This window comes from Heterocephalus glaber, unplaced genomic scaffold, assembly GCF_053883595.1.
Source record: "Heterocephalus glaber isolate CG9 unplaced genomic scaffold, H.glaber_assembly_v1.0 deba00001457, whole genome shotgun sequence".
Classification (NCBI taxonomy): Eukaryota; Metazoa; Chordata; class Mammalia; order Rodentia; family Bathyergidae; genus Heterocephalus; species Heterocephalus glaber.
In genome coordinates, this window is record NW_028258305.1 from 21,706,191 (window position 1) to 21,732,003 (window position 25,813).

At 39.6% G+C, this 25,813-nt stretch overlaps 2 protein-coding genes across 2 annotated transcripts in view; both read left to right on the forward strand.

The window, feature by feature from the left end:
* Positions 1-5,076: 5,076 nt before the first annotated feature.
* Calm2 (calmodulin 2) lies at positions 5,077-21,336 on the forward strand. The gene is made up of 6 exons (XM_004839404.4): positions 5,077-5,227; positions 10,602-10,632; positions 18,899-19,042; positions 19,123-19,229; positions 19,696-19,831; positions 20,695-21,336. The coding sequence occupies exons 1-6, from the start codon at positions 5,225-5,227 to the stop codon at positions 20,721-20,723; spliced, it is 450 nt and encodes a 149-aa protein (XP_004839461.1). The 5' UTR covers positions 5,077-5,224; the 3' UTR covers positions 20,724-21,336.
* Positions 21,337-24,315: 2,979 nt separating this feature from the next.
* The window catches only part of Stpg4 (sperm-tail PG-rich repeat containing 4), a 40,064-nt gene continuing 38,566 nt past the window's right edge, over positions 24,316-25,813 (forward strand). The window contains exon 1 of the mRNA XM_087216257.1: positions 24,316-25,577. Coding sequence (XP_087072383.1) covers positions 25,353-25,577 — 225 coding nt within the window. The 5' untranslated portion in view covers positions 24,316-25,352. The remainder of the gene's footprint in view (positions 25,578-25,813) is intronic.

Here is a 25,813-nt window from a genome sequence, read left to right on the forward strand (position 1 = left end):
CTGCCTTTTCATACTGCCTAGCCCTGGCTCCTGGTTTCCATTCAAAAGAGTGACTGCTGTATCTCCAAGAGCGCTAAATGGCAGATGAGCCTCCAAACTGACATTGTGGCCCAGAGCTCCACATAGGTACGTACAGTAGACAATGTGATCCAGAGTATAGTACAAAAAAATAAAAAACACCCTGAAATATAGAAAATGAAGAAGAAAGGAAGGTTGAGTGGGTAGGTGAGTCACTTAGAACTTTTTTTTTGGTACCGGTGATCGAACTTGGGTCCTTGCGCTTGCAAGGCAGGCGGCAGAACCACTGAGCTAAATCCCCAGCCCACTTAGAACATCTTAAAATCATTCAAAAAGCAGACAATTATTTATTCCAAGGTCCATAACTAGCGCCTAGAAATATTGACTAGGTAGGCGAGAATGGAAAATAATGGGAAGAAGGAAAGAGAGGTCCTGAACAAGCCAACTTCCATGGGACATCCCAATTTTTACCTGTTTAATCATCTGAAAGATACTCAGAGAACAAGCCAATAAGGAGAAAATTAAGAAATTTGAGTTACCTCTGCAAAAATTCATACCTCCATGTAGTCTCCCAATATACCAAAAATATCAATCATCTCTTTCTCGTTAAGCCATTCAGAGAGTGAAAGCACAATGTTTTAGCCTAATTATCTAGTGATTAATTGGTTTAATTCTTAATTTCCTAAAGCTAATACAGTCTGAATATAAATTCTCTAAACAAGATGGGAAAAATACAATTTTAAAATAGTATAATTATTGCACAATGACAAAAGAAAGCACAAGATGAAAACTATATTTGAATAAGCACATATTTAGCATCTTAAAATTGATTTAAATAGTACATAAGATTAATGAAAAGATTTTCATTATTTATAAGACAACTTATACTTCGTAAAAATCACTTGAGTACTTATTAAAAACCACATGAAAAAGGCATCTACCAAATGATATCTTTATTCATCTACCTATTCATTCAAAAAAATTTATGGAGCATAAACTACATCTCAACACTATGTAAAATGGTAAGGGATACAAAGTAAGTCCCCACAATGAACTCAGCCTACTTGGGACAAACAACCTGTAAAGAAATACTACCATAAAGTGTTCTGAGAATGTTTTGATCCAGTGTGATTATTTCACTTTAGTATGGGAGAGAGAGGCCAATGGACTTAGGAGGTGTTACAGGGATGTGACAATTGGGCCAAGTATGAGTGGATGTCCAGTAGGCAATGGAAAGGGAAAGGGAGCAACATGACCAAAGACTTGAAAGCAAGAAAGAGCACGCACACCTAGATGCCTGGAAATACTACAGGTTGGTGTGGGTGACAGGGGACGGAGGTGATTTTCAGGGAAACCAGAAGAGAGAGAGGAGTTCAAGGTGAAAGTGTTGGATCCAGTTTTGGATGGGACGTTTTGGGGCCACCAGGACCACCTGCCAACAACTTTTCCAAAACTACCTGTAGGCCTGGGTAAGACAGGGACGGCCTTGACCTCCCTTTCTAGGGCTTCCTCTGGTCTTCCTCCAGATGCATCCCGCCTCACAAGGCCAAGGCCACCCCCCAACCCAGAGCACTTCTCATCCCTTCCAGACTGCTCCAGTTCCCTAGGATCAGGGTTTCTTGCCAAGAGCCTGCTTCCCAGATCAGTGTAGGCTTCTTCCTCAGTCCACCCTCCTGGGGACACAGGCCTCAGGGGTGGAACCTGTGCTCTGGACAGTGGTCCTAAGGATACTGATGATTATTTTTCCTTCGTGTTTCTTCAACCTGCCTTGAATACCCCTTTCCTCTTACCTCTGCTCAAATTCATATGTGCTCTAGTGTGCATTTGGAGGTGGGGCCTGTGGGAGGCATTCAGATCATGAGGGTGGGGCCCCATGTAGGCATTAATGGCCTTTTAAGAAAAGGAAGAGAGACCTGAGCTAGCACACCATGATGCAGCGAGAAGGTCCTCCCCAGATGCCACACAGAATGCTCTTGGACTTCCTGGCCTCCAGAACCATGAGTCAAAAAAGCTTCTACTTATAAAATGACTTAGTTTCAGATATTTGTTATAATAACAGTCAACGGACTAAGATGTTGTGGATTGCCTACTCTAGGAAGTCTTCTCCTTGTCCTTGTGCTTTCTTGGCCTCCTCAGTTCACTTTTTTTTTTGGTGGTACTGGGGATCAAACTCAGAACCTTGTGTTTTCGAGGCAGGCATGGTGCCACTGAGCTAAATTCCTGGCCTTCCCAGTTCACTTTTATCACAGCACATTTAGAGCACTTAATGAGGTACTGGTATTTATTGGAACTGTCTGGTTTTACAGTTAAGATTTCAATGTCCTGGAAACCCTTCAATCCTAAGCAACCCAGGTCGCTGGTCAGTCAACGTGAACTGACATTTCAATTTTCTTTTTGAGTAATTAAATGAATAGCAGAATTTCAAATCAGCTGAAGGCCAACTTTTCCTATGCATACATGAACATAAGCCCCTCAAGATGTCTGAAGGATTCAGTTTTTTCCTTATACTCTTCCACCCTCATTGAGCTGTAATGATCTGGCTGGATTCCTGTCCTAGCTGTTTTGCCCCATAATCCTGCAAAAAGAATAGCTTAACGTTCTCATTCAGGACTCCTTAGCTAAATAGCAGAAGAAAATTATTTCAGCTCTTTTTTTTTTTTTTTAATTCTTTCAAGGTTGATACCTAACCAGTACCCATTCTAGATGTACAGGAGAAAATTGACTCATTACATATGATTGATACTTTAAGTCAATTAAGGTTTCATTCTTTCACCTGTTGAGAAACCCAAGCATGTACCTCTCTGTCTTTGTGAATTAGCCAATTGGCTAGAGGAGAGAAGCTATGGAAAGGAAGTGTCAAAGACAGGGCTTGTTATCCCTGTTCTGCAAATGAGGAAGAAGCCTGGGAGGAAGTACATTCTCCTTTTGCCAAGATGGGCGAAGGTAGTGACTTGTAAGTTCTCCCCATTGTTTGTGTGTGGGGGTGGGGTGGCGACACTTGCCGCATAGGACTTGACACGGTGGTCATAACTGACTTTGCTCCTCAGCTGGCAATTGCCAAAGTCAGGCAGCACTGCATGTCATATTCGGGAAGACAAATGCTCTATAAATAAATTGACTTGGAACAGTCTCAAATACGCATAAACCACAGTCTCTTTAAATGTAACTCTTTTCTCTCATTTTCTCTTTTTGGGAGATCAGCAAGGAAGCTTCCACAAGACAGGACTTACTTAAAATTCAATCTAAGAAACCAGGAAGAACTTTTTGGTATCCAATCTTTAAAAACCATATATTTCCCCCCAAATGTTTGCTAAAAAGCTCCTGGGTACAATACATCCCTCTCTAAGCGTGCAGCAGTATATTAGACTACACTTATAGTTTTTATATGTTGTGTATCAATCCCTTTAAAAATTCATTTTCTAACCAATAAAATTAATTTTTAAAATTCATTTTCTAGAGGAGGTGATTATTCATTTTGTCATTCAATTTTCCATCATAAAAAATTTCATATGTAAAATCAGTGGATGCTAATGGGGTTCTCTGTTGAGGGAGATTATTTTTAGTGATTCAGCTGAAAGAAAAGATCATTGATGGGTCTTCCATCTGAGGAGCTGAGGAGGAATCAGGGACAACTGAGGATTACTTTGGAAACACTTAGAAACGATCAGAATGCAGTGGTGGAATAATGGGCTGATTCCGAAACAGAGGTACCCACTTTTAAGTAGCAAACTCCCTAATGATATTTATTTCATTTGTAGGATAAAGTTAATTAAATCTCCTTTCTCCCTGCCACCATTACATCATTACATTAGCAAGGACAACGGAAAGTCAGGGTTCCGGTTTTTCATTGAATGGTCGTTCATCCGAAAGGGTCACAGAATTGTCAATGCCAATTAGAAGAGCATTTAATGCGTGACTGACTGGGGATCATCTCTAGCCTAGCAAAAGGAAATACTTTGGATGGTGTGAGAAAATGTCTATTTTGACTAAAGGAGGCTAAATTTCACTGAAGCCTTTCAAGCGGGTACAGATTGCTGTTAACATCAAAAATAGCCCTGCTGGGCAGGAAGCTATTCTGGAGGGGGCCTTCCCAGTGGGTGAAATTTCACCTTGGCTTGCTAAAAATTCTGTTCCCTAGGCTGCCAGGGTGCACATGCCTGTTTGTTACTTGGTAGTTTTCTAAGGCCTCTTCACATGGCCTAAGATGATTCTTTCTGGTCTGTGAATGAGTCTACCATCAACCTTTCTGAGGAACTGCATTTTGAGTATCACACCCTAGTTCCTCCTTAACCCTAGTATTCTCACCACGGGCTGTGGGATTCCAACATCAAAGAGCTATTTGGAGAGACCGATTGCACAGAATCTTGAACACTGTGGGTTTTGGCGACTTTCTGATAAATTACTATTGGCAAAGAAAGCGAAGCGGAAGGGAAGACCCTTTCAGATCAGCTGAGTAGTTGCATTTGTCCCTATCCAGAATTCCCTGGGTTCTGTGAGGAAGTGAAATGGCAAACGTGTGGCCTCTACGAGGCCGTGGCACTAGGCTGAGAAGCAGGGCGTGGGATAAGTGTTCACCGGGGTCTTTCCCCTTTTTCTTTACTGACTTAAGGTGTTTTCGTCTACCCCTCACAAGGAGCGGGAAAGCGTCGCTCTGAGAGCGGCGGGGGGGGGGGGGGACTCAAGCGCAAAGCGGGAAACTCTGCCTCCTGGCGCAGTTGCCAGGACAGCGAGGCGCGCGCAGCAACGGCAAAAGCCGCACCGCGTCCCGGCGGCGGCTGCGATTCGAGTGACGCATTGCAGGTATGAACCAGCCAATCACATGCCGCATCAAAGATTAGCGCGGCACATGGTCCTTCCGCGATGCTCCTCCGCGCCGCAAAGTAGCGCTCCTCAGGCACGATTCTACGGGCCTTTTAATGGCCCTATGGGGAATGAAGCCCACTTACGTCATCCGTTCTCCCTTTCCCTTTATCTCATGCCTTGTCGACCAAGGAACCGTGGATAAAGGAGTCTCGAGGAGAGTTTGAGAGGAGGGGGCTGGTCGGAACTCATTTATGATGGTCCGTTATGTGGGACGCGGCGGAGGGATCTGGCGGAGGGAGGTGTTTATGAGCTGCTGGGGGCGGAGGAGGAGAATTAGTCCGAGTGGAGCGAACAAGCTGAGAGGTTGTGTGTTTGCGTCTCGGAAACCGGTAGCGCCTGCAGCATGGTGAGTGCGTCGCTAAGCTGCCGGCGCTCGCCAGTGGGGAAAAGAGGCTGAAGGGAATTGACTAGAGAAGGGGAACTCGCTTCCCTTACTCTTTCAAAGAGTAGTCTGCGGCAGAGGGATGGCGCAAAAGAGGCTGGGCGGCCCCTGTGACGGTGTCGCAGGTGCTCCCCTACCCCCATTCTCCTCAGGGGGCTTCCTGTAGTGGGTCGGGCTGGGCGCGCTGCCGCCGCGGCCATGAGAGTCCTCCGGGGCTCAGCTGGGGGAGGATCGCTCTGGGGTGCGGGGCAGGCTGACGCTTGGGGGGCAGGGAGAGGGCGCGCAGGGTGCCATCGTCGGGGGTCCGGAAAGGCCAGCCCGGGGGCCGATTCAAACCCCGGCGGACGGTTAGGGCGGGCGCCAGGAAGCGCCTTTGTCCGCTCTTTCCCGCCGTTAGTCCGCGCCCGTCTCGTGCGGAGTCTGGGGGGCAGGCGGGCGGCGGGGGCCGCGCGGCACAGGGAGCGGCCGGTGGGGGCGGGGCGGGCGCGGGACCCGGAGCCGCTGCCGGGGTCCGGCTCGCGCCCCAGCAGCGGCGCTGGCACCTGCGGGACTGCGGTGCCCGCCTGCAGGAGGGACGGGGGAGGGGGCCGCGGTAGCTTCCCATCCCCCGCGGGCCACCTCGTCTTTCCCTTCTAGTCCATCTGGGGCGGTCTTCCGCCATCCAGCTGAAACGTAAAAAAAAATCCAAACTTTTAAATATAGCCGGCTTTGACAATGAAGGAATTGAGCTTTAAGTGTGAATTCGGCCGCATCCTCGAAATACACATCTTGTTAGGGAAAGCAGTCGACTCCAGCTGGAGTAGGAAAGGCGTTTCCCATTCGCCACCGAGCTAGTGCAAGTTCCAGAGTGACTGCCGTCCTGGTGTGAAAGTCGGTCTTGCCTTCCTGTACCAGTTGGATGGCTGCCTGTGAAAGGGGCCGCGTGCGCGGTCTATCCTTCAGTATTCACATGCAGTGTTACAGAACCATTGCCACACAACATCATTCCTTGGAAATGACTATTTCCTTGAAGTTGCCAACTGACCTTAACGTACAATTCATTTATGCGATACTGGTTATCAAATACTTTAGTGGTAGAAGAGTGGGAATTTTAGAAAGTAATTTTCTGTCAATACTGGAGACTTTTTCCTGTAAAAAAGAGAATTAACGAGGGCGATAATTTCCAGTACTTACTTTGTGATACCTTCTGCCAAGTAGTTAGAGATGGGTGTGTCCAGGAGGCAAGGTGACACCTTGAACAGCAGTTGAGAACCCTTGCCAAGTGAAACCTCCAGCCTGCAAGGGTGTGGGGAGAGTTCACCTTGGCTAAAACTAGCATTCATTTAGATGGGATGGATTCTTTCCATCTTTGTTGTTGTTGTTTTGCGGGACCAGGGATCGAACTCAGGACATTGTGCTTGGGAGATAGGCACGGTGCCACTGAGCTAAATCCCCGGACTTCTTTCCATCTTGATATTTTAAATTACTTTATCCTGAATTTGAATATGCTGGCCAAATTTGGACTTTTAAGGCGGAACAGGACATACATTATAAGCATGTAATCAACATTCCAATTTGTGTAGTAAGTTTTAAATTGCTAAATAAAGGATAAATTTTTCCTAATCCGTCCTCCTCATTGACTCAAGAATTCAAATAGATTTGTATAGTTTCTATCTAAATGGTTTTGTGGTCCCTTGCCACTGATAAGCTTTTGTAGTTACCATTTGTCGTTAATGGATGGGGGAGGGGTATTAAAATTTTTAAGGGATAATTTTTTTCCTAAAAAAGGAAAAACAAATTCTCATAACCAAATAACAATAGTTAACTACGCTGTGTCTTTACCTTCAAAGTAGTACAGGACATAAACCAAAATTACTAGATTGACAGACACCATTAATTAGTTTTAACAGTTGCCCCCAGGTAACTTCACAAAAGACTTTCAGATTTTAAATTAGGGTTTCATCGGGTTAAAGGACAAGACTGTATATGTAAGGTTGCTCATACAGGCCTTGAATTCACATGTCAGTATGTATTCAAAGGGGGATTACTTAAAACCAGGGTGGTAAGTAAAAGACAGGGAGAGGTAGAAAACACTTCAGTGATTAGCACTCATTAAAAACTCCAAGATCTGTTTTTATTAGACTCAGAAAATCAAATAATTTGTTTTGGCCCTATCACAGTACAGAAAGTTCTAGCTTCACAAAGTATTTAGGTCTTTAATAAAGGTTGTAATTTTTGTGGTTATTTTGTTTCATCGTTTTCTGTTTTGTTTCATGATGGAGTAAGTGTTGTTCTGTCAGAATTAAGATACCTTTTTCACTCTCCTGAAATTGATAAAGGTAAAAGAAATAATTCTGGTTTCTGTAATTGTAGGGAAAAATCCATACACAAAGCCTTTGTTTTATCTAGCATTATGGTGGGATGAACGGATAGGAATGGATGAAGAAGAGCAGTTTGTGTTCCCTTTCCAGCCCATGGACTGGAACATTTATTCTGATAAGAACTTGAGATTTTTAAAACCATTTCACCACATAAACTCTTACTACATAGTGCCATTTAGGAAATGTTTAATAGGTACATAATGCATTCATTTCAGGTCACTCCTGTAGTCTAGTCTAGTAAGTGTTCGTCAGTCTTTACAAATCACCCATGGTTCCCGAAAATACTGATTCTGCTTGAGTAGGTTAGAGTGGAACTTGAGAATACTAATGTATGAGAGCCCTCTCTGGAGTGACAAGAGCAGCAGGAAGAATTATATCAGCAGTTGGAGAAAGAGAGTAAGAACTAGTCATCTCTCTAGTGAATTAGTCTTCCCTTTACTGAGATAAACACGTGTTAATGAGCTTGTGTTTTCCCAAAAGTATTCTTGTAAGAAAAGGGCACTTTCCATAGAAGAAACATATTTGCCTGTAGTTGGAGAAGTTAAGAGTAGTAGAAAAGTCTTGTGTTCTTGCTCTTTGGAGTTCTTAATCTGAATGTTACTGAAAAAGTTTTATTTCTAAACCTTAAATTAAGGTAAGTAGTAATACAGAAAACATCTCAAAACCTTCCAGGCAAAATAACTTTCAGGTAATGTGAGTAACATAGTCTCTTGTGCTTGCATTTCATTCTTGTAATCTAAGATTGTGCTTCCCTAGAGGTAAAAGAGTTGGACAGGTTGGCTTGAGGTCCTCAAATTGACTTGTTTTCTAGCTAATATCCTTGTTACTGTTTGTATACCCGAGTCTTCTCCAAATCTTCCCCCAACATGTTGAGAGAACAAACCCCACTGTCTCACTTCCTGTACACAGCCCTCTCTCCTTTAGCTTTCACACATACAACAGTGCCTGTCACACACTGAGCTTTACACTCTTAGTCTTGTTTTGTACCGGGGATCAAACTAGGGACCTTGTGCTTGCAAGGCAGGCGTCAGAACCACAGAGCTAAATCCCTGGCTCCACTCGGTCTTAAATTGCTTTCACCGGCCTCATGTATCCCTAGGTTGCATCTTGTTACAGTTTGAGCAGATTGTTTTCTCTGGTTAAATGAAGTTAACATGGAACATGGTAGGTTTTCTGAAAGGGGCTCCATATTGTGGTTTATTTCTACTGTGGAAATTGGGCTAGTAAGGTCAATATTTAACATTGTAGATTCTTTGATTTGTAGGTACCATTAATTGGCCTTTAGGCTAACCCTTTACTTAGCTTCTCACTCACTCTGGCCAACAACCCTTGCAAGGATATGAGGGTGTTCTGGCTGTAACATGTCACCCCATTGATCACCAGGGTTGATCTGGTTGGCTGGGCAGGTGTCCCCTTCCTTCCTCACCATCCGAAGCTGCACACTCCAGGCTGTGCAGTGGGTCGAAGAGGACCCTTTCCTCTGTCAAGAGTGTACAAGTAGCTGCACTTCTCAGCTAGAACCTCCAAACAAGCTCTCAAAGTCTAACAACCCCTGCAAGTTATTGTTATTTTTGTATTACAGATGAAGTTGGCTGTGAGAGGTTGAGTAACATTTCCAAGGTCACACAGCTGTTAAGTGGCAGAGCTGGGATACTAGCCCAGCTATGACTCAGAACACCATGCTTTTCCCCTACTGTGCCATGTTAACCTTATTTCAGAAATGGAGTCCTACAAAAATGCAGTCAGACTTGAAGTAAATTCTCTGTAGCTTCTATTAGAACCAAGTAAACATTGACTTGATTCAGTGGAGTGTTAAGTTTTACTCCTAGGGAAAATTGTGTTTGATTGACTTTACACCAAATACTTGTTAGTGGAAGATTGGGACTTGTAAAGGCGTAAAAATAGTTTGTATCTTGGAAACTTCTGCATTTGAACTTAGTTGGCTCTTCAGTTTTAAGTTAGTTTCTTTTCACATTTTTTTCATGTTGTGCCTAGAGAAAATGTGAAGCTATTTCACTTTTAAGACTTTTTTTTTTTGTACTGGAATCGAACTCGGGTCCTTGCGCTTGGGAGGCAGGCAGCGGAACCACTGAGCTAAATCCCCAGCCCCACTTTAAGATTTTTATACTTTCCTAGGTGTATATTTTAAAAAAATGAAACCAGTGTGTTTTTCTTCTACTAAGGAAATGAATGGATTAAGCGTGGTACACCTGTCTCCACATTGATAAGGGTTTTAGAAAGGAGGCATTTTCTTGGCAGCCCCACTTAGTACCACATAAACAGTTGTTTTCATGGATATATGTGTATACTGATAAGCAGTGAAGCATCCAAAGATGAGGGCCAAAAGGAACTTGCCTATTTTGCAAACATCTTTTACCTTCCAAATTTAACAGTACGAATTGAATGGGTCGACATTTTAGTGCTTAATTTTGGCTCTGTTAATTTTTTCCTCTACCCTAACCTGCCCTAATTTAATCTAAGCCTAATTTTTTTTTTTTAAAACCAACTAGCCTTTTTTCATGTGCTATAAAAATATCAAGCTGTGAGCTTACTTTGGGGTTTTAAATATCAAGAGAAAATGGATGACTGGACTTAAAATTTAGTAAAGACTGTAGTTCAGATGTTCAAAACCCTGATTTCTCTCTGCATTTGTCTGCCAAATGAGAAGTAGTAAAAGCTAGTTTTCTTCTCTCCTCTCCTCTTAGATTTGGGAAATTAACTGTCATGTCAGAATGATGTGTTTAGCCATTTGTGGAAGTAATTTTCAGTTTGGCTTTCTTAAATATTAGCTTTCATTCAGTGGCAATTTCTAATAATGGTTTATATCTGCTACAGGAGATTAAATTTAGGTAACCAACTTTGAAAAAGGAAACAACGTTTTTATTCAACTCTGTGAACCTTGACAGTATTAAAACTTGGTTCTGTAACTTGTCTACACATTCCTAAATCACTAATCTGCCTTTTTGCTCACTTTTTAGGCTGATCAACTGACTGAAGAGCAGATTGCAGGTGAGAAATACTCTGCAAATTGTACCCCTTGGATTTTATTATAAATTGAATAGCCAGACTGAAAATAAGGAACATGTATTAAATTGAATTTGATCTGTGTCGTAGTGGTAACAAATGGATATAATGTAACAGTGATACAACCTCCTTTGGCAAGTGACACTACCCTGTGAAAGATGCTGGGGCAACTGTAATTAAAGACGTATATTTTAGTCTTATGAGGTCATATTGGAGGGTATGGTGTGGTGATTTTTGTTTTAGTTTTGAAGACTGCATTATAAAACATGAATTCTGAAAATTTTCTTTTAAAGACTGAATTATATTCCAGTATGTGTGTGTACAACATTTTACATATTCATTTGTCATTCATCAAACATCTGAGCTGCTCCCACATTTTGGCTTTAGTGAATAATGCAGCTATGAACATGAGTGTACAGATATTTCTTTGAAACCCTCTTTTGAGTTATTTTGGGTAGGTTTCCTGGATTATATGGAAGTTTTGTTTTTTGTGGGGTTTTTTTGGCAGAGCCACCATGCTGTTCTATAGTGCCTCTGCCATTTTACATTTCCACCAACAATCACAGTGGTTTTAGTAAGGATGTTATGCTAAGCGAAATAAATTTTTTGTTTTTTGGATTTTTTTTTGGTTTTGTGTTGTTTTATGAGACAAGGTCTTGCTGTGTGGTTCAGGCTGGTCTTGAGCTCATTGTGTAGCCCAGGCTGGCCTTAAACTTGTGGCAATACTCCTGCCTCAGCCTCCTGAGTGCTGGAATTACAGGCATGTGCCACCACATTGTACACATCCTATACTAAGTGAAATAGGTCAGTCACAAATGACAAATATTGTGTATTTCCAGATATGAGGTATAGAGTAGATGAAAATCACAGAAACAGAAAACAGAATGGTAGGTGGCAGGGGCTGGAATGAGTAGAGTGGGAGTTATTAATGCCTACAAAGTTGTCAGTTTTACAAGATCAAAAAGTTACAGAAATGGATAGTAGTGATAGTTGTGTAACAGTATGCATATCTTTATGCTGTGCACTATTCACTTAGAAATTATTGCTGGGCGTGGTGGCGCATGCCTGTAATCCCAGCACTTGGGAGGCTGAGGCAGGAGGATCACTGTGAGGTCAAGGCCACCCTGGCTACATAGTGAGACCCTGCCTCAAAAAAAAAAAAAAAAAGAAAAAGAAAAGAAAAAATTATTAATATGGTAAGTTTGTCATTAAAAAGTTTAGGGGAAAAAAACAAGAATTATGAGTTTGTTAATAGCGACACCTCCCAACTGGTGTTCACAAGAAGAGGGTTAAGTAACTTGAACTGTCCAATCAGAAAATGAACATTGAATTTACACTGACTTATGTAGCTAGTATTTTAAGTTTCAAATTGTATGTACACAGTTTGATATCCCTAATCTGAAATACTCCAGGATCCAGAACTGTGAGTGCTGACATAACACCATCAGTGTAAAATTCCACACCTGACTTTGTGATAGTTGGCAGTGAAAATACTCAGGTGCACTTAACCCGTGTATAAAGTTACCTTCAGTTGATGTGTATAAGGTGTATAGGAGATGTAAATGAATTTTGTTTTTGGACTTGGGTCCTAATCCTCTAGATATGTACAGATATTTTGAGGTCTAAAAGACTTTGGTTCCAAGCATTTCAAATAAGGAATATTCAGTCTGTTTTATCAGTTGGGCAAAAACTGTTTCTCTGTAGAAAAACTTAAATGTAACTGTACTGACATTTTGAGTTTTGACTTAGAAGCAGTGGTAACTGTTGAATGAAACTTCTTACATATTGTCTTCTCTTGGTTTGCTATTGAAATTTGTAAAAATTAAAATCTGGTAGGCTGTCTTTATGCTGTACCATTTAAACATTATTAATGAATGCTTTTGATTTTACTCTGATATTTGGAGATGTCACAATGCTTTTCAGACTATTCTTTTGTTTCCATTAGACGTTTTTGTTTTTTTGGTTTTGGTACCAGAAATCAAACTCAGGACCTTACGCTTGCAAGGCAGGTGCGGTGCCACTGAGCTAAATCCCTGGCCCTCTATTAGACTTTAGTTAGCACAAACACTGAGCAATTGAACTGCCAGTTTTTTGAGTGAGAAGTTTAAGACCTCAGAAAGCACTCAAATGTTTTTGACACCTCATTGGAATTCATCTATATTGCTCATTTAAAGCAAGACTTCCTCCCCCATAAATATACAGAAACTTGGGGGCTAGTCTCCTCAAATATTCATCACAAACACTATTAAATGATTAATAAGCTATTAGAATTAAGGACCAAATTTACACAGGTTTTACTTTTACTACTTATTGTATAATTTGAGTTAAACGTTGGATATACTTTCTAATGTTGGTAAATCATGTGTTTTGAGTGTGTTAAAACATTCGAGCAGACTGTTTAGTTACACCATTTTATTTGCTTATCTTTTGGAGTGCTAGAGATCAACCCAGGGTCTCACACATGTTATAGCTGTACTATTTTATGTATTCATTTGTGTTGCTGGGATTTGAATCCAGGGCTTCCCACGTACTAGGCAAGTACTCTGCCACTGAACTACATCACCACCCTTTATTTATTTTGAGACAGGGTCTTGCTTAAATTGCTCCAGCTAATCTCATGCTCCTGCCTCAAACTTCCCAGTTGAGGCAGTTGTACACCATCATGCATGTCCTATACCGTTTTTTTTATACCATTTTAAATGTATCAGTAATACGCATTTTTCTTATATAGTTGTATTTCCTTAAGGAACTAGCTTGGACTAGTTTTAATAGTTTAAAATTTAAATTTTTTTAATAGTTTTAAATTCTGATGTTTTGTAATATACTTGCTTTAAATGTCTCAGTTTTTCCAGCCAGGTGCTTGTCCCTTTGGACACAACACAGAATAATCACTTTAGGGTAGAAAAGGTATTACTCAGGGAGACTCCTGGTTTGAGACAAGGTCTCATTATGTAGTTGAGGCTGGCCTTGAACTCATGACAATTCTGCTTTAGCCACCTGAGTGCTAGGGTTACAGATGTGCACCACCACACCCAGTTTAATTTGTCTTTTGTAAAAGTTTGTGTTAACTATGAAGGATCCAGTCTTCAGTGACTGGTAGCTTTTTTTTTTCTTGTTTTATTAAATAAGAATATGATGATCCACACTTTATAGATATAACATGATTAGTAAGAAGACCTTTCAGTTACATAACATAGTAATAACTGTACATCTGCTGATAGCATTTTTAATAGAGTTCATCAGAATCTTCTTTAGGATAAATTTTTTTCATTGACTTCCTTCCATCATAAAACTAGGTTTCCAGGAGGATTAGAAGAAAAATCTGCTCTTAACTGTCTCCCTATTCTGTCTTTTCCTGCACAAGACTTCTGTAAGCTATTCCTTGGACCTAGGTATTGTAGTGAACTTTTAGAGGAATAAAAACTTATGCGTAACTAAAAGTCATGTGCAATCAGGGACTTTTTTGTTCCCACCACATAGTAAGCACTGAATAAATATATGTCTTCAATAGGTAAATTCCATTCTCTTGAGTGTGAAAAAAGATGTCACAGAATGCTACTACCCTATCTTGCAAATTCTGCCTTCTTAAAAGTCCCTTCCTCTGAAAGTGTCTGCTTTTGAGATGAAGGGCAAGGTGTTTTAACATCTTTGTTTTGAGACAGACTTCTTGTTTAGCTTGACTCATAACATCTTAAGAGTCTAAGATCTACTTGTTGTTCCAGAAAAAACACTAACAAGTTTCATATTTATAATGCAAACTTGAGTATATATACTATGGTACTTTAGGGTTTGTAGTTGAGGCTGGCCTTGAACTTGCAGCAATCCTCTTGCATCAGCCTCCCAAGTGCTGGGATTACAGGCATGCACCAACACACCTGGCTCTGCTGTGGTACTTCTGAAGCTATTTTTATCATGTAAATTATAGATTTGTTTAGAAATTCTAGCAGCAAATAACTTGGTCTAGAAAAAAAATAAAGTTAACTAGAATTGTCTATATTCTTCTTAAAGAGCAAGCACTTCAGGCAAGTATGACATCACAGCAAGTTAATTTTTTTTTTTTTTATGAGTTTGCCATTTCAGTTGTTGGTATTTGACATTCAAAGGACTGATAGGAAAATTATATGAGAATTTTTTGTTTTAAATCTGTTGCCAACATAAGGTCAAAATTTTATAAAAGTACCAAATTTACTCAGTAAATAAGCATTTGATTGTTTTGTTGCAGTTGTTTCATGATAAACTTATACTTTAATTAAAACAGGTTATGTAATTAGGAAAGAATCCTGGGGTTGCTAATGAATAAATAAAACTCAAGTAAATATATGTGGCATTTCTGAAAATTTCTATTTAGGGATAGCTGGAATGAATTTTGGGAGGTCTTAGTACAATTAAAAGTACATAAAGGATAGCTGTCTGACATTTAGGACCTGTTTTTATTGTGTTTACATTTTAACTTCTGGCTTTATATTTCGGGTCATTTCTAGGAATTAATGTTTAGAATTAATATGCTAGTTCTGTAAGGCAGGTGAATGTAAATTGTGCTCTGAGATTCTGCAAGGATTTTTTTTTTTTTTTTTTTTTTGGTACCGGGGATTAAACTTGGGTCCTTGTTGCTTGCACGGCAGGCGGCCAAACCACTGAGCTAAATCCCCGGCCCATGCAAGGATTTTTTTATAGATATTTCTTCAGTGTGTAAGGTACATGTTGAAATTTGATACAAACCTTGTCCTTTAAAATAAACATTTCTTTTTATGCACAAATAGGTATACCATGTACAATGTTTTATTTTTGGATTTTCACTTCAAACATTTTAAGAATAATTAGATTTTAAAACTTAACTGAAATACTGAAATTTAGAACACGAACATGCAAAGTATTAGATAGTAAGTATGTGCTGTGTGTCTGAACTCTTAATAGTGTTTCTACACAATTTGTACATCATGTTAAAAAAATAAACTTAGTAAAATGAAAATGTCTTCATAAAATCCTGTTTATAAGTAGGAACTTGCTGATCTTTTGATGTTAGTTTCCATTATATATTTCATAAAATCAAGCTAAAACTAAGCTTCTGATCGATATAGATCATTTTTTCTGAAATAAGTAATGTTTAAATGGAATGGAAAAATGCTACATACAACAATGCTTGTTGAATGCAGCAAGCTAGGTACTATAAACTAGTGAGGTACCTAATCTAAATAAAGCTAAGCAATTAAAATATTTTAGAAGAGAGTAAGTAATGTGGTGATCTGAAATGGTAATAGGACTCCAGGAGTTGTGGGTAATTTTAAAGAACTGAGTTAGGTAATTACAATAGTCCAGATAAAAGATGATTGGCCCTTGAACCAAAAATACTGGTTTTAGAGGTAAAAGAATCAAGCAGTATTTTTTATTTCATTGGGGTACTGGGGAGCTTGAACCCAGGCTAGCACTGAGCTACATCCCCAATCCATTTACTCTTTTTTGAGACATGGTCTCACTGAATTGCCTAGGCTGGCCTTGAACTTGGTGATCCTTCTGTCTTATCCTCCTAAGTAGTACTGTAGGCAGTATTGTTTATATAGGTACTGAAAGATTGAACTTGGGGCCTTCATGCTGAGCTACACCCTAGCTACCTCCCCCCTACCCCAGTTGCTCATGCTGAGCTTGAACTTGATCTTCTTCCTCTTGCCCAGAGTGCTGGGCTTGCACGTATGGGCCACCATGCCTAGCTAGCAGGCAGTATTTGGTAGAATTCAACAAAACTTGTCCACAGGTTTAGTCATGAGAGAAATTAAAGTGATGCCTTGGGTTTTGTGTCCTTAAGGTTGAGTATGGAATTCTGTGTTCAGACTTTAAAATTGTTTTTGAGACAGTCTCAGTAAGTTGCCTAGTTGATCTCAAACTTGCCATCCTCTTCCCTTAGCCTCCCAAGTAGCTGGAATTTACAGGCATCTGTCACCTTGCTCAGTTACAAGTATTCTTAAACTTGGGAAGTAGGTACAGCTACCCTCACTTAACAAAAATAAAATTGAGGGCAGGAAAGTCCCTCCATGTTTACATTGCTACTAAGTAGCAGGGCTGAGATGGTTTGAAGCAGGAAGTCAAGTTCCAAAGCCTACTTTAGTTTCTATGCCACTTGGCGAAATACTGAAAGTTACTGGAGGGATTGTAGACAATTAGGTGGTTATTGTTGAATTTAGCATGCTCAGTTGATGAGTTGATACAGTGGTTTTAATAATGAATTGAAAGAGTAGTGGTACTCTCCATAATTTGGTGAAAGATAAGGGCAGGTACGTAAGGTTAGTTTAGGCTAGGAGTCAAAGATACTTATATGTTAATGGGCAAACTCAGTAGAGTAGTTGAGATACAGTGGTATTTTGGCACTCATTGTTAATCGGTTCTAGGAGGTGAGATGACAGAAGGTGATGAGTATCAATCTAATTGTTTTGGCTGTAGAGGATAGAAAGTCATATGGTGCAGTTGAAACCACATTCATGTTCTAGCTTGCATGCTGATTATCAAACAGATGATGGAGTGCCAGACAAAATTTTCACATTGAAATTTATTGAATACTAAAAATTGCAAAGCAGAGCACCAAGGTATGACTAATAAGATCTAGAAAGTGTTGTGAATTGGATCAAGGATAGACAGGGAATGCTGACATGTAGATGTATAAGTGGTTGCTGGCCCAGTGGGTATTTTGTGTAATAGAGGAAAGGGCAAAGATAGAATTTGAAGGATAGTTCTAGTCTGATAAATGATGGGAAGAAAGTGCTTTCTTTGACTGTAATCACTTTCTTCCTTCCCAGTTCTCTAAAGATGAAAGACAACAATAATATTGTAACAAAATAAATGGAATAAAGAATTGAGAAGGACGGTGAGAAAGTTACCAGAGGGTAATGAGCTTTCCTGGAAGCTGTCCAATTTGAGACCTTTCTTGCTATGAGACATTGGGACTGGAAATTCTTAGAGCTGGTATTATTTTGTGAATTGACTAACAGGGAGTTAGGGAATCTTAAAGATTTTGTTGTGAGTCAGTTCTTTATCTCGGAGTGGATCAATTTGATTGAAATAGCTTTAGGCTTCTTTGAATTTTTGGGAGTGAAATTGACTAGCACTGTCAAAAGAAAGCTACAAGTTTGACTCCCTAAAAAAAAAAGGATAGACAGGGAATAAATGACCTTGAACTGTTAGAGAAGATGCTTAAGCATGTTTTCAACTGGATAGATATGTTAGGAAAGTTTAATGGGCCAGTGAACTTCGGAACTGCTTTGATATTTGTTTGCGGATAGGATATAATAGTCTCTTTAGTTAGAAAGTACCTTTTTGGGAAAATAATAGCTTTGCTATTAACTCATTGGTGTACTCTTGTACAAAGTTTAATCTCTTAGTTTTTCTATCTGAAAATAAATGTCAAAGCCAGGTAGTATGGAGTGTTGGCTCTACCAGGTTTTCAGATCTGGTGCTGAGTTAGAAGTAATGAAATATCAAAGAAGACCTTAAGGAATAATATATTTCACTCTATTACAAGCTTAGAGTTTCGTGTTCTGAAAAAAGATCTAAATTTTCTTTGTTCTTAGAAATGCAGCACCTCGCTAAAACTTATCTTGATTAACCAATTTTGTTTGGTTTGGTACTGGGGATCCAACTCGGGTCCTTGCACTTGCACAGCAGGTGGAGAAACCACTGAGCTAAATCCCCGGCCCGACCAATTTTGTTAATTTGTATAGACTATTGATGATAGCCCCTTGTCTTTCTAAATTGGACAGTAAGTTTAAAGTATTTTGGTTTGAATTTAATAGGTTATTGATTTTATATATTGTTTTAACCTTTGCAGTTAATACTAAGCATAATGCAGGTAAACAGAATTATTACTCTATAAAAGTATGTAGTATTTAGTATCATTTTTCTATTGTGAAATTAGATCCATAGTTTTGAAGTACATTACACAGAGTAGCTTCATTGGAAAACAGACAAGCTAGTCATTTGAGGATTTGAGGCATTTCCTCTTTCAACCTAGAATAATTTTACTTTTATCTAAACTAGTTGTGATTTCCCTGAGAGATTTTACATGTAAAACTCGCTGGTAGCTTAGAGAATAAACTAGTATGATTGGACAGATGTTTGAAATATTTTCATGAGGTTTTCTGATTTGTTAGAAATCAAAATCTCATTTCAGTTACCTCCATTAAATATCTTGCTTTCTTAGTTATGTACATTTCATTTGGGAATTTTTTATTGTTAACATGTATTTGGATTGTGGTCTTTCAAACAGAATTCAAAGAAGCTTTTTCACTATTTGACAAGGATGGTGATGGAACTATAACAACAAAGGAATTGGGAACTGTAATGAGATCTCTTGGGCAGAATCCCACAGAAGCAGAGTTACAGGACATGATTAATGAAGTAGATGCTGATGGTAAGTCTTCAATTTCAGGGAGTGGGATTGCTTGAAGAAGTATTTACAATCTACTTAATGTTTCAACTAAATGATTTCAGGTAATGGTACAATTGACTTCCCTGAATTTCTGACAATGATGGCAAGAAAAATGAAAGACACAGACAGTGAGGAAGAAATTAGAGAAGCATTCCGTGTGTTTGATAAGGTAGGTATTAAAAGGACTGTCTTAAAATTTTGAGGTTGAAGGAAAGCTATCAGGGCCCTCTACCCCTTGAGACTTGTGCCTCTGATGATTTGTGTCAAAGAAAAGCTTTTAAGAATTCAGTATGAACTTAGGGGCCGGGGATTTAGCTCAGTGGTTTCGCTGCCTGCTGCACGAGTTCAAGGACCAGAGTTTGATCCCCGGTACCAAAAAAAAAAAAAGAATTCAGTATGAACTTAGACTTTCTAATAACATGTATTGCGATAATCTTCTGGCAAAGAGGTATCGTGATTTTGGAACTAATGAATAGGGACATCCTGCTTACTGACACTTTATAGATCAGCTGTTTAGAAAATCTATACAAACTCCAGCAAATCTATGAAGTGTGTATTTCTCTCAAGTGTGAGATTTAAATTTCTTAAATTGTCATTGCAACTCTTAATTTTAGATATACTAAACTTTTCTCTAGGATGGCAATGGTTATATTAGTGCAGCTGAGCTTCGCCATGTGATGACAAACCTTGGAGAAAAGTTAACAGATGAAGAGGTTGATGAAATGATCAGGGAAGCAGATATCGATGGTGATGGTCAAGTAAACTATGAAGGTAAGTCACCTCTTTTTTTTTTCCCCTCAACTCTTACTCCTTTATTTTATGCTCAGATTTTTTTTTTTTTTTTTTTTTTTTTTTTTTAAGTTAAAAGGACTTGTTAGGAGGGCCAGGGATTTAGCTGAGTAGTACTGTGCCTGCCTTACAAGTGCAAGGTTCTGAGTTCAATACCTGGTATCAAAAAAAAAAGTACTTGTTAGGTATCTCAGGTCAAAATTGGTGACCTTTCCTTCTCAAAATTAGGTCGCTAACATAGTAAATGTTTACCTAACCTATTGCTATTCAGAATGAGCCTGAATAGGCACTGAATTCCCTAAAATGAAGAGACTGAGTGTCTACACTGGATTCTTTTTTTTCCCCCTGTAATTGGTTTTAATCTGAAACTGTTTGAATATGCTTGAATTCCATGTACCATATGTGACTATAAACTTGGGAATGACTATTTCAGGATATAGAAACTTCAGGAATTGAAAGGATTTCCAGGGAAAGCTTTACTTAACGCTTTCACTTGTATTTTTCATGATGTAACTACTCAATTTAGAAAGTAGCATAATGTTTAACATTCAAAAAAGTAAGCCTAGTTATTGCACTCTTACAATATTGAGTAGCAACACAGACTTCAAATGTAAATCTAAACTAAGAGCCATGAATGCTACTTTTATCATGGCTTATCCAAAATATTAATTTGGCGTACACATTAATAATCCTGAATAATTGAAGTTTATAAATTTCCCACCTTAGCAGTAAATAAGCTTTCTTCTGTACTTTATATTCTGAATGAAAGGGTATATAGACTGTCCAGTAATGAGTAAATATTATTTGTCCAGCTTTCGCCATTAACTAAATTTTCTCTTTTTCAGAGTTTGTACAAATGATGACAGCAAAGTGAAGACATTGTACAGAATGTGTTAAATTTCTTGTACAAAATTGTTTATTTGCCTTTTCTTTGTTTGTAACTTATCTGTAAAAGGTTTCCCCCTACTGTCCAAAAAATATGCATGTATAGTAATTAGGACTTCATTCCTCCATGTTTTCTTCCCTTATCTTACTGTCATTGTCCTAAAACCTTATTTTAGAAAATTGATCAAGTAACACATGTTGCATGTGGCTTACTCTGGATATATCTAAGCCCTTCTGCACATCTGAACTTAGATGGAGTTGGTCAAATGAGGGAACATCTGGGTTATGCCTTTTTTAAAGTAGTTTTCTTAGGAATTGTCAGCATGTTGTTGTTGAAGTGTGGAGTTGTAACTCTGCGTGGACTATGGTCAACAATATGTACTTAAAAGTTGCACTATTGCAAAACGGGTGTATTATCCAGGTACTCGTACACTATTTTTTTGTACTGCGGGTCTTGTACCAGAAACATTTTCTTTTATTGTTACTTGCTTTTTAAACTTTGTTTAGCCACTTAAAAAAAAATCTGCTTATGGCACAATTTGCCTCAAATCCATTCCAAGTTGTATATTTGTTTTCCAATAAAAAAATTACAATTTACCCAACTGTTGCTCTGAATCTGACTCCTTTAATTACTGTTGGAAGTCAAATGTTTGAAGGTAAAATATGGAATTGGTTTTTCCATGGTATAATCCAAATGAATTTTTTACTATTCAAGGTTGTATTTTGCTTTTGAATGAGGGTGAAACTTCCTTCAAAAGGTTTAAATGAAAGAATTTAAAACCTGTGAGTCTACAGTTGAGTCATTGTCAGGTAGGTGGTTACATGTTTCCTACCATTTAATAAATTTTTCAACTTTGTCATGTATGTGTCCATGTTGACTTCAGTCATGCAATAAATTTTGTGCGTTCAAAATAAAATCCACATCTTTTTGACAGGAAGATCACCATGGTTTTACCTCTTATTTCTTAGTATTTCACTTACTGTACTTTTTTATTCATCAACACAAAGGAGACAGGAGAATTTTCAGCTTTGCCTACCCTACATGTTATACAAAAAGTGCTTTGGAATAGATTGGCAGTGACTAAGCCTTGTTTCAGTTTTTGCTTGATTTCTGTCATTGCTTTCTCTTTGAGGTACTCAGAAGTGGTTAACAGGTTTGGTTTGGTTTCTTTAAAACCACCTTTTATTTATTTTGTGCTGGGGATCGAATTCGGGACCTTCTGCTTTCGAGGCAGGCGTAAAACCACCTTTTAAATGATGAAAGAAACATTGAGTATAGTTGTTCCCTGTTTACTATATCCCTGTAAAGTTTTGGATTTTCCAGGGGACAATTTATTACTTGGTGGGTTACTGCCCCATCATCTTAAAACAAGGGAAGTCACAGGCGTTGATAATCCTATGAGCATGTTAGCACATATTAGCTGATCAATTAGGAAGAATTTAGATATTCACTGTACTGTGCCCTCCTCCATTAGATGTTATAAGAATTCTGGCCAAGGCAAAAACAGCATGTGAAGTAAAGGCATTTTGAGTGATTGCAGCAATGTGTGATCCTGAAGGAAGTCCTCAGTTATCTTACTTGGTAAATTGGGTATAAGGTACTCATCTGTTTCTGATAGGCTTTTTTTATAGGGTTTACTGAAATGAGGCCCAGTCAGCACAGTCCTTGGCATGTGCAGTAAGTGCTCAGTGTTACCATGCTGTTAAATCAGTTGCAGCCCCTATAAAATGAAAGGATTGGGCAGTTAATGGTATTTTTTTCAGTTTCAAGAGTTTGAGGTTCATATAAATTAATACCAAGATAGGAATGGCAAAGATGTAAAAGGGGAAGCACATACTTTGGATTCATGTGTCTAAAACATAGGTGGTGATTTTATATTATAATTTTACAAGTTCACAAAGTAGGCATTATCTTGATTCTACAGGAAATTGAAAATTTTGGAATAGTTGCAGTTTAACTGATCTGCATTGGGTTCATTTCTTTTACTTTGTCTACAGTATGAATGTATCTGGGAGCTATGGGTTTAAAATGTCAACTTCCACTTGATCACTTTATACTAGCAGAGTTGTACTTGTTAATTCTTTATGTAATACAGTCTAGCATGTTCGGTTTCAGATAATTCTGTCGATAAACTATCCCTATGGAAGATTATCCTCAAATATTATGTATTTTCTCTAGTTTTTAGAAAGGGAAAATTTTTTTTAATGGTAGAGTTACTTTTAGGTTACCCTGAAAATAATGGTCCTGTACAAGGCAGTATTTTCTCTGGAGGACATTTTGTTTATCCTACATGTTCCACCTGTTTTATTGGTAAAGTCCTTGAAATCATTGACCCATGCTGTTTCTATTTTTGAGACTTAGGAACTATTTTCTCATCAAGATGTTCTCTTCAATTTTCACACCTTGTGTGGGTTTCTGGATTTCTCTGTACCTTTCATACATTGTTTTAGTCTCTAAGGTCCCAGTCCCTAGCCTGCTGAGCCAGTTTCATAGGCTCAGCCAAAATAAGAAAATGAAATGAAGGCACGGGTAGATTTGATCTGTTTAAGTTTATGAGAGCTTGTGTTTACTTCTCTCTTGGCTGCCTAGTTTCAATTCATTTTAAACTTGGTTCCTGGCCCCTTTTAAAAAGTGAGTTTAGAATCCCCGTATTTCAAGAGAAACTAGATGAAGTCCTCTAGCTTTAGTCTTCAAAGGTCACCCACAGTGATGAGAGCTGGTTAGAAGTACAGAATCTGGGCTGGGAGTAGTTCAGTGGTAGATGTATGATGTCCCGAGTTCTATCCCCAGCACAGCATAAAGGAAAAGAGCTGGAGAATCTTAGGCCCTGCCCTGGGAGCAGAATCAGTTTCCATTTTATCAAGATGACCAGATGTTTGTACATTTTTGAATGGTACTGCTATATTATCCTCTGGTTTAGTTTAGGGGGGGAAAAAAAAGTCATTCAAATATTTTAGTCCCTACTGTGTTCCAAGGGTTCAGAGTTAAAAATCATATTTTGGGAATGTCTAAAATTAGAAGCTGAATGTGGTGTGATGCATGTCTTGTAATCCCAGCACTTGGGAGACAGAGGCACATACTGTAGTGAGTTCAAGGCCAGCATGATCTACATAGTTGAAACCCTGTCTCAAAAGTAAAAATAAATACTAGGAGAAACAATTTGTCAGAATGAATCCTCAAAGAAAATAGGTTCAGCGTCTTTGGGACATGATGGAGTAGGCTTAGGAGGACTGCTCTGAGCTGTCTCTGTTGAGACAGAATTCTGGAGATGTACTGGATTTATCATACACCAGAGCATGAAGTTCTGGTGAGGGAGAGAAGAGGGTAGAGCTTGAATTATGAACTTCGCTTTTGTCTTAAAGTGGTACCAGGCATTTGAATCATAAACCCAGGTGGGTAGGGATTACTTTAATACCTCTCTTCTTATAGACAAGAACACAGTACAGAACAATAGGAAATGGAGCCAGAGTTCAAATCCTGGTGGTCAAAGGAAAAGCACTCAAATGAAGGGGAGGGCCGGGGATTTAGCTCAGTGGTTCCGGCGCCTGCCTTGCAAGGGCAAGGTCCCAAATTCGATCCCCGGTACAAAAAAAAAAAAAAAAAGAATGAAGGGGAGCGGTCACTACAGCAATGAAAAAGAGATGAGCTTTAGTAAGAGTAGAAAATGCCCACTGGGTTTGGCAGTTGGGTCACTGGATTAGTGCAGTTTTAATAGGCATGTGTGCATGTCAGGTTATGAGTTGGAAAGTATGGGAATTGAAAGAATTGAGTCCACATTTTGAAAGTCTGAAAGCCAAAACTGATCTAGATTTAAATTTTGGCTGTCATATCTGTGATACTGAGTTAACTCAGCTGTCAAAGGAATCATCTCATAAAATGGGACTAAGGCCTGCTTTGCAGGGTTGTGAGGTGAGGATCAAACGAAATTAATGTGTGTTACATGCAAAGAACACAGGTACTCCAAAATCAGATTAAGGTGGAGGGACAGTTTTGGGTTTTTTTGGTTTTGGTACCAGGGATTGAACTCGGATCCTTGTGCTTGCGAGGCAAGCAGCAGAACTACAGAGCTAAATCCCTGGCCCAGGACTGCTTGTTTTTGAAGAGGAGAATATTTCTAAGTGAAGAAGCTACAGTCAAGAGAGGCCCACAGAGAAGGGTCTATACAGAAGAAGGGTGGTTTGTGGTTTCACAGCTAGTGCTGTCTATAGTGCTCACTCCTCAAACTCAGAAGTGAGCCCGATTTCTGCTGGCAGTTTAGAGACTGCTAAAGCATACTTCTGCCTAAAAGTGCAATGAAGCACCTCCTGCAGGGGGTGCGGGATTGAAGGTGATTTAGATGGAGTTGATGGAGATGGTGGGTGTGCTCAAACCCGGACAAGCCTCCTTGACTTGTACTTACCCGGAGGCTCTTGGCGACCCTGGAACCCTCTAGATTTTCTTACCATACGTGTGCAAGGCTCTCGAGGGATTGCCTCGCCATGTGCCCGCCTCCCTTACTCCAGCCACCGAAGAAGAACGTGCAGGTCCCCCCGCGCTGTGCGCTCTCGGGAGGCGGCAGCCTGTGCCTCCTAGCAACCGGATGCTGCGCCGGGGAGAGTAGGGAGAGTCCAGGCCGTAATGGAACAGCCGGTCATCGCCATCCCCTCCAACACAGTATTAAGAGAAGACCTGAGGCATGGAGATCCGCTAGTGACTGCCTCGGTACCATGGACTTGCCTCCCGCCACCATCTCCTCATCCTTCTCCCACTCCCTCTTGGTGTGCAGTCTCTGAGCCCTTCTACTCTCTTCCTACCTTCTCTCGCTGCCCTCACATAACACAGTACGCCACTGTCCCATCTTCCTAACCACTTGATCTTTCCTGCGCTTTATTTCCCTTTCCTTTCTCCCATACCATTCCCCTTCATCCTTTGTTTTCTGAGTAGTTTCCTTCTTTCCACAATTAATTGCTCTCGTAGGGCGAGATTATGTTTCAGCTTTTCCCCTCCTACTGAATGTTTTTTCTTCCCTAGTCTATTAGACACATTTTGCCCTGCTTCCTACTTCAGTACTTTTACATTTTTGAAATTGCCTTTAGTTT